We start from the raw sequence: 9,819 nt of genomic DNA on the forward strand, positions 1-9,819 counted from the left end.
ATCATCCTAAGGCTTTCTCACATCCTCTCCTTAAAGTGACAGCACAGCCAAAGGAGGCAGCTACAGAAACTGCCGTTTGTGTAACTCTCCACAGACCCATAAAAGTTAAAAGGTAGATTGATCAAGTGTATACTACTTACACAATTACAGTTAGGAGAGAACACAGAATAAAAGTCTTTCCTGCTAAAATGTACTAAAGTCTTATTTGAGCAGTGACCTTAGACCAAATCTAAGCTGCTTAACAACAAAAAAATGTAGTCTCAATAAGGTTTCTATCTGCAATCAACCCTCAATTATCCACAGCAACAATATACTACTACTATTACTACTACCTGTTGCTATTGAGCTGATTCTGACTCATAGTGACCCTATAGAACAGAGTAGAACTGCCCCATAGGGTTTTCAAGGAGTGCTCGGTGGGTTCAAACTGCCAACCTTTTGGTTAGCAGCCATAGCTCTTAACCACTACGCCACCAGGGTTTCCACAGCAACAATAGCTACCTGTAATGTGAAATTCTCCCAGGGATGTGAATCCAGTAAGCAAAGATTCTGTTGAGTCAAGCACTGAACCCTGTACATGATAGTTGCTCTATAATTTCTCTCGGAATAAATATCCCCACCTTTTATGAAGACATCAATTATGCAAACTGAAAAGCATACCTACACGTTCTTACACAGGAAAAGGCCTTCCAATAATATAAAAGGCCAATTCCTCAGCATTTTGTTTAAGAAAGTATATCTTTGGATATAGTCACATAGTTTTTCACTCTGGTATTAATATCAAAGAGTACTGACATATATTTACCCTTTATATGGTTCCAACACACCAGCAAACGGCCCATTTTCACATTTGGTGTAAACAAATACGAAACTCAGCACAAGTGCAACCACAGATGTGCACAATGAAAACTTCATTGTATTTTTACACGTCAATTTGAACTTTGAAACAATGACACCACCTAAAATCTGACCAAGAGCAGCTCCAGGAATTAAAACAGCCCCTAATGAGAAAGAAGACACAGACTGTGAGAAAACACACAAGTATACTCAGAAATTCAATTGGAAAACCTCAGAATAATTACCAATATGGTTTGAACATACTAAAGTACTCATCTGACTTAGGAATATATGCATAATAAATGACTTAATATTTTCATAAAGTAAAGGATTAATACACATTCTTTTTAGCAATATAACCTTTCTGTCAAGTTCATACTATATATTTTGGAATGTCTACAAATCAGAAAATTTTATCAAAATCAGTATAAAGTGTAAATTTCAAAGAGTGAACTATCCAAAATTACAGACTATGTAATAAATATCTAACGTGGTAAAGTAAAATCATTAGCCTAAGTTAGAAAAAAATAAAATGTTTTACCTCCAAGGGTAGCTGCAAAGCTGGAGGACAATCCAAACTGATTTTCTATGAATTTAGGTAAAAATGTAGCAAATCCAGTAGTAACTAAGGCTTCTGAACTAGTTGATAAAACTAAACACATAAAGACAGTATTCCTCATCAGGTTCTAAAGAAAAAATAAAGTTCACCAGATAAGTAACTATGTTTATACCACAAAATGCAGCATTACAATGGTAACATTATGAAATCTGTAAAATTTCAGCATTTCCTCCAGCTCAAAAATATAACAATGGATTATTAATAGATTTATACGTGCAATATTGAGAAAAACTATATGTGGATCACTTAGAGAATTTACACATTGTCATTGCCTTTGTCGATGTCGTTGTCGTCGTCGTGGTCGGGTGCCATCGAGCCGGCTCCGGCTCATAGCATCAACAGAACGTACAACAGAATGAAACACAGCTCGGTCCTGTGCCATCCTCACAATCGTTATTATGCTTGAGCCCATTGTTGGCAGCCACTGTGTCAATCCATCTCGTTAAGGGTCTTCCTCCTTTTCGCTGATTCTCTACTTTACCAAACATGATGTCCTTCTCCAGGGATTGGTCCCTCCTGATAACATGTCCAAATTAGTGAGACAAAGTCTCACCATCCTCACTTCTAAGGAGCATTCTGGCTGTACTTCTTCCAAGACATATTTGTTCTTTCTTTTGGTATCCACGGTGTATTTGCCAACACAATTCAAAGGAGTCAATTCTTCTTTGATTTTCTTTATACATTGTCTGGCTTTCATATGTATATGAGGCAATTGAAAACACTATGGCTTGGATCAGGCACACCTTAGTCCTTAAAGTGACATCTTTGCTTTTTTCCACTTTAAAGTGGTCTTTTGAAGCAGATTGGCCCAATGCAATGCGTCATTTGGTTTCCGGACTGCTGCTTCCGTGGGCGTTGATTGTATATCCAAGTAAAATGACATCCTTGACAACTTCAAATCTTTTCTCCATTTATCATGTTGTTGCTTATTGGTCCAGTTGTGAGGATTTTTGTTTTCTTTATGTTGAAGTGTCATCCATTTTGAAGGCTGTAATCTTGACTTCATCAGTAAGGGTTTCAATATCTTCATGGTATGTAAGAGACAAGGAAAGAGGGAAAGGCCTGCTTGGAAAGATTGCCTTCCCCATTTTTATTATAAATCTTTATATTATAAATCTACTTCCTATTTAATTTCTGTTGTTGCTATTTGAATTTCCATGTCCAGTGAATGAAGAACTTGACTGTAAGCCCAGATGAGAATGGTTTCTAAGTACTTAATTTAGTAGTTAAGTACTGCAGGTAGGTACAGTGAAACCTGTGAGAGCCGGAATTCGACAGGACTGACTTGTATTTCCAGGTCTTGCAAGTTTTCCACCTTTGACAAGGTATAGTCACTCTTTTCTATGGCTCTCTATTTAGTGGAAAATATTCGAGTTTTCTTTCTCTCACAGGTTTCCACTTTACAAAGATTCCAGCTTTTGTGGGTTTTATTGTATATGGTTAAGTAAATTTAAATAAGTGTCTATATTGTTGGACTTCTTAGAACCTTATTAATCTATCAGAGGGGAGTATAGCAATTCACTGTGCCCTGGTGGCTCAGTGGTTAAGCACTCAGCTACTAACCAAAAGGTTGGCAGTTAGCCACTCCATAGAAAGATGTGGCAGCCTACTTCCATAAAGATTTACAGCCTAGGAAACCCTATGGAGCAGTTATATTCTGTCCTATAGCATTGCTATGAGTTGGAATCGACTCAACAGCAACAAGTTTGGGTTTTTTGGTAACCACAGAATGAAAACAAAATTATAGTTCTGAATATTAAAAGCAAAAACAAAATCATAAAACAATGCAAAACATACATACACAAACACAGAGACACACGCATATGCACACACATTCACACAAAGGAGTCACAAATGGGCAAGATAATAGATTTTGAAGTCAGAGCCAGGTGATCAAATATAAGAATAACAGGAGTGATATGATAAAAGGAGAAAAAGTACATGAAGGAAAAGATAAATTTTTTTTTAAAAAAATAGTAGTAGTGAAAAATACTTAAATCTTCAGATTAAAAAGGATCATGAATTTCCAGGAAGGATTAACAAAAAAAAAAAAGACACATACTTAGGCATTATCTAGTGAATTCCCTGAAATCAAAGACAAATGAAAAAATTTACAAGCTTCCAGACAGAAAGAATAAGAATCACACTGACATGGAACATCTCAACTGCAACACCATTAACTAGAAAAGAGCAAAACAACATCTTCAAATTACTGAGATTAAAGGAGTATAATCTAAAAGTATTTATCTAGTCCAGTATATATCATTCAGGCATTCAAGTATACTTAGGTGGTATCTTATTTGTGAAAAACCACCAATAAAATGCTGTATTAAGAGACATTTCATAGATGGAGAGGTGGAGCCAACATGATGCTATAGACAGAAGCACCACGCCGTCCCTCCAGAACAAAGATCTGAAAAACTAACTAAAATAGAGACAAACGTCAATCCTGGTACACTAAGCATCAAATGAAGAGATAAAGAACTCAACCAAGAACTGAATGGACTAAGAAACTGACAGAGAACAGAGAGCGAGGAGAGATATGGAGCGGAGGTCCCTCATCAGCTAATGAAGCACAGATTCACCATCTTGGATTCCTGTCAGAGATCAGTGGACAGGGACTGGGGGGAAAGCAGCTTCACGGAGTTCCCAGCAGGAGACAGAACAACAGGTAACCAGTGATATATGCTTTCACACCCCTCATCCTTTTCCCCCCTACTCAACCTCTGCCCCTTCCTAGCTGGCTGCAGTTGCTTGCCCAGACAGAAAGTGCAAGGTCCATGCCACTTGGATTCACCCCACTCACACTGGCCGGCTCCATCAGTGCCATTTGTTTGTTGCTAGTGTTGCTTTTTTCCAATTCTTTTGGTTTCTTTCCTGCCTCTCACCACCTCCCTCTCCTTTCTCTCAAACATCTGGCTCTGTGTGCCACCTTTGCTTCTTCTTGAAAGGCTGTGAAGTTCCACTTGGCTAGGGAACTGCTTCTCTGGCTTACGCCACCACGCTGGTGGGATCTCTGGGGCCTTTTTTCTTTTTGTTTGTTGTTCTTTTTGTTTGTTTTGTTTCTTTTTGTTTTGTTTTGTTTGTTTGTTTTGTCTTGTTTGCTTTTATTCCCCCCCCCCCCCAAGGCTTGGGAGCCACTTCTAGCTGGGCTGTACTGCCTGGCTTGGGCGCCACTTCCCCGGTCTGTGTAGCCACGTCAGGGGGATTCCTGGGGGCATTTCTTTTTTTTTTTCCTCTCTTTCTTTCTGTCTAGGTTATCTAAGGCTGCTATAACAGAAATACCACAAGTGGATGGCTTTAACAACAGAATTTTCTCACAGTCTAGTAGGCTACAAGTCCGAATTCAGGGTGTCAGCTCCAGGGGAAGACTTTCTCTCTCTGTTGGCTCTGGAGGAAAGTTCTTGTCATCAATCTTCCCCTGGACTAGGAGCTTCGTGGCACAGGAACCCTGGGTCCAAAGGACACGCTCTGCTCCCGGTGCTTCTTTCTTGGTGGTATGAGACCCCCAACTCTCTGCTTGCTTCCCTTTCCTTTTATCTCTTGAGGCTCCCTGGGGGCTTTGCTTTTTTTTTTTCTATTTTGTTTTTCTCCATTTCCTGGTCTCTCATCATTCCACTCCAATGGCAAGCTCCCTTAGCACTTTTTTTTGTTTCTTGCGTGTTTGTGTGTGTGTGTGTGTGTTTTGTTTGTTTATGGCTCCTGTTTCTCTGCTCTCTCTCTTCTTTCCCATACTCATCTTAGCTCCACACATCACGACCTTTCCACACCTTCCTGCCTATTAGCACCATGCGTTGAACATCACACCTCCGAGATGCATAGGCACGGCTTACCGGAACCTGCCCTGCACTGATTCCCAGCCCACCTTATGGGACCTAGTACATGCCACAATACTTTTGCCCCTCCACTTCATCTAGACCTGCCCTGCTGTGCTATAGCTGAGCACAACTGGCCCTGTCCATTGGACAAGGAGGTGAAAAGTATTGTGCCTACAGATGAGCAAACAACAAAGAATGCACAGCCTGCCTGCTCAGATATAACCAAATAAGACAAAAAAGCAGGATGAAACAAACAAATCTACAGTCAATAAATGAGGAACATAACTACTGAATGTCCTGAAGACAGCAGACAATATCAAAACATATAAAAAAAAACAGGACAGGATGGTTCTAGTAGGCATCCAAAATAAAACACCAAATGACTTTCCAGTAGAAAAAAAGGCACTAGAACTACCTGATAGGGAATTCAAATCTCTAATATCCAGAGCTATCCAAGAGTTGAAGCAAAAAGCAGACAAAAATGAGGAAAAAATAGACAGAGTCACAGAAAAGACAGACAAATTCATGGAAAATACAGACAAAGAAATGGAAGAATTCATGGAAATAATACAGGAACAAAATGCCAAAATAAATTCAAAATGAGAATTCATACAAAAACAACAATTAGAAATCCAAAAGATAAAAAACAAGATTTCCGAAATGGACAGTGTCATATAAGGGCTGAGGAACAGGTTTGAAACCATGGAAGAGAGGATCAGGGAAATTGAAGACAAACACTTGGCTACAACTTTGAGGAAAACTCAGAAAAAAGAACAAAGAAAAATGAAGAAACCCTGAGAATTGTGTGGGATACAATCAAAAGCAAAAACTTGCAAGTGATCAGAGTTCCAGAACACGGGGAGAAAACGGAAAACACAGAGAGGATCATTAAACAATTGCTAACAGAAAACTTCCGTAATATCCTGAAAGATGAGAAGCTGACCATCCAAGAAGCTCAATGAACTCCATATAGGATAGATCCCAAAAGAAACACACTCCCTAAAACCAAAGACAAAGAAAGAATACTGAGAGCTGCTTGAGAAAAACAAAAAGTCACATACACAGGGGAAACAATAAGACTAACCTCTGATTATTTGGCAGAAACCTTGCAGGCAAGAAGCCAATGGGATGACATATATAAAACCTTGAAAGACAAAAATTCCTAACCAAGAATAATATATCCTGCAAAACTCTTGTTCAAATATGATGGGGAAATCAGGACATTTCCAGATAAACAGAAATTAAGGGAATATGTAAAAAAAAAAACCAAATTTACAAGAATTATTAAAGGGAGTCCTTCGGTTTGAGAACAAACAACATTAAGCCACAGCTTGAATCTAGGACACAAGATCGTACCAGCCAGGTACCAACCTAGGAAATGAACTCTTAAGAACTATCCAAAACCAAGAGAATTAAAACAGGGAACCAGAGAGATTAATCTGTAAATGACAACAATGTCAGAATAATGAAAGAGGGAATAAATAGTGTAGCTATAGAACTTTCTAATGGAAAGGAAGGTAAGGTGATACCAAGTAATAATAGACTGGTTCAAAACTAGGAAGCTAAGGGTAGAATTCAGGGTAACCACAAACAAAGTAAACAAACATACACATCAAAATAAAGAAGAAAAGCATAAAGTCTCAGTAAAAATAAAACCTACAAAAACAAAAGAAATTTTTTAAAAAATCCACAAAGGAAATTTAGCACAGAAGAGTAAGAGGAACAAAGAAAATGTCAGCACCACAAGAAAAGCACTACAAAATGACAGTAACAAATTCACACCTATCAATAATCACTGAACGTAAATGGCCTAAATGCACCCATAAAGAGAAAGAAAGTGACAGAATGGATAAGAAAACAGGATCCATCAATATACTGTCTACAAGAGACACACCTTAGAAACAAAGACATAAATTCATTAAAAATCAAAAGGATGGAAATTCAAGCAACCATCTACCGAAAAAGAGCAGAAGTGGCAATACTAATCTCAGACAAAATAAACTTTAAAACAAAATCCACCATAAAAGACAAAGAAGGGCACTATATAATGATTAAAAGGATGATCCATCATGAAGACATAACCATAATAAACATCTACACACCCAATGACAGGGCTCCAAAATACATAAAACAAACTCTAACAGCACAGAAAAGAGAAATTGACAGTTCCAGAATAATAGTAGGAGACTTCAACACACCATTCTTGGTAAAGGACAGAACATCTAGAAAGAAACTCAGCAGAGACACAAAAGAGCTAAAGGACACAATCAGCCAACTTGACCTCATAGACATATATATAATGCTCCACTCAACAGCTGCAAAGTACACGTTCTTTACCAATGTCCATGGAAAGTTCTTCAGAATAGACCATACCTTAAGTCACAGAGCAACCCTCAACAAAATCCCAAACATAGAGATAAAACAAAGTATCTTCTCTGACCACAACACCATCAAGGTAGAAATTAATAACAGGAATAGCAAGGGAAAGAAATCATTTACATGGAAACTGAATAGCACCATGCTTAAAAACCACTGGGTAATAGAAGAAATTAGAGACGGAATCAAAAAATTCCTAGAATGAAAACACATCATACCAAAACCTTCAGGCCACAGCAAACACAGTCCTCTGAAGACAATTTATAGCAATAGATGCACACATTAAAAAAGAAAGAGACAAAATAAAAACATTAGCTACACAACCCGAATAAATTGAAAGAGAACAACAACAACAAAAAAAAAAAAGCCCACAGCCACCAGAAGAAAGGAAATAATAAAGATCAGAACAGAAATAAATGAAATAGAGAATAGAAAAACAATAGAAAGAACCAACAAACTCCAAAGTTGGTTCTTTGAAAAGATCAACAAAATCGACAAACCACTGGCCAAACTGACAAAAAGAAAAACAGGAGAGGATGCAAATGACCCAAATAAGAAATGAAATGGAGAATATTACAACAGCCTAACTGAAATAAAAAGGATCATAACAGAGTATTATGAAAAACTGTACTTCAACAAATTTGAAAATCTAGAGGAAATGGACAAATTTCTAGAAACACACTACCTACCCAAACTAACACAAAATGATGTTGAAAATCTGAACAGACCCATAACAAGAGAAGAGATTGAAAAAGTAATAAACAAAACTCCCACCAAAAAAAGCCCTGGCCCAGCTGGAGAATTCTACCAAACATTCAGAAAAGAGCTTACACCAGTACTACTTAAACTATTTCAGAACATAGAAAAGAAAGCAATACAAATGTTGAACCACCCTTACATACGTGGCATGAATCCCACTTGGTTGCGGTATATTATTTTTTTGATATGATGATGAATTCTATTGGCTAGAATTTTGTTGAGAATTTTTGCATTTATATTCATGAGAGATATTGCTCTGTGCTTTTCTTTTTTTATGGTGTCTTTACCTGGTTTTGGTATCAATCAGGGTTATGCTGGCTTCATACAATGAATTTGAGAGTATTCCTTCCTTTTCAATGCTCATTAGAAAATTGATCAACGTAATCCACCACATAAATAAAAGGAAAAAAAAAGAATCACATGACCATCTCAACTGAGGCAGAAAAGGCATTCGACAAAGTCCAACACCCATTCCTAATAAAGCTTTCAATAAAATAGGTATAGAAGGGAAATTTCTCAACGTAATAAAGGGAATCTATGCAAAACCAACAGCCAACATCATTCTTAATGGAGGGAGGCTGAAAACATTCCCCCTGAGAAGAGGAACAAGACAAGAATGCTCTTTATCACCACTCCTATTTAACATTGTGCTGGAAGTCCTAGCTAGAACAATAAGGCAAGAAAAAGAAATAAAGGGCATCCAAACTGGTAATGAAGAAGTTAAACTGTCCCTATTTGAGGATGATATGATATTATACATGGAGAACCCAAAAGACTCCATGAGAAAACTACTGGAACTAATAGAAAGATTCAGCAGAGCAGCAGGATACAAGATAAACATACAAAAATCAGTTGGATTCCTATACACCAATAACAAGAATGATGAAAACGAAATCAGGAAAACAATACCATTTGTAATAGTCCCTAAAAAATTAAAATACTTAGGAATAAATCTAACCAGGGATGTAAAGACCTATACAAAGAAAACTAAAAAAATACTATTGAAAGAAACCCAAAGGGATCTACATAAATGGAAAAACATACCATGCTCATGGATAGGTAGACTCACCATTGTGAAAATGACAATTCTACCCAAAGCAATTTACAAATACCATGCAATTCTGATGTAAATACCAACAGCATTCTTTAAAGAGATGGAAAAACAAATCATTAACTTTATATGGAAAGGGAAAAAGCCCCGGATAAATAAAGTACTATTGAAGAAGAAGAATAAAGTAGAAGGACTTGCACTACCTGACCTCAGAACCTACTATACAGCTACAGTAGTCAAAACAGCCTGGTACTGGTACAATGACAGACACATTGACCAATGGAACAGAATTGAGAACCCAGATGTAAATCCATCCCCCTACAGTCACCTGATCTTTGACAAGGGCCCCAAGTCCATCA

At 37.5% G+C, this 9,819-nt stretch overlaps 1 protein-coding gene across 2 annotated transcripts in view; it reads right to left on the reverse strand.

The window, feature by feature from the left end:
* Positions 1 to 9,819, reverse strand: part of SLCO4C1 (solute carrier organic anion transporter family member 4C1) — a 71,567-nt gene that overhangs the window by 18,976 nt on the left and 42,772 nt on the right. For both annotated transcript variants that reach the window (XR_002823833.1, XM_004375051.3), the window contains exons 7-8: positions 1,379 to 1,523; positions 806 to 1,001 (exon numbers count right to left, since the gene is read on the reverse strand). Coding sequence is in view for 1 of the 2 variants with exons in the window: in XM_004375051.3 (XP_004375108.2) it covers positions 806 to 1,001; positions 1,379 to 1,523 (341 nt within the window). In the remaining variant the exon portion in view is untranslated. The remainder of the gene's footprint in view (positions 1 to 805; positions 1,002 to 1,378; positions 1,524 to 9,819) is intronic.

The sequence above is a fragment of the Trichechus manatus genome, unplaced genomic scaffold, assembly GCF_000243295.1.
Source record: "Trichechus manatus latirostris isolate Lorelei unplaced genomic scaffold, TriManLat1.0 scaffold00032, whole genome shotgun sequence".
Taxonomy (NCBI): domain Eukaryota; kingdom Metazoa; phylum Chordata; class Mammalia; order Sirenia; family Trichechidae; genus Trichechus; species Trichechus manatus.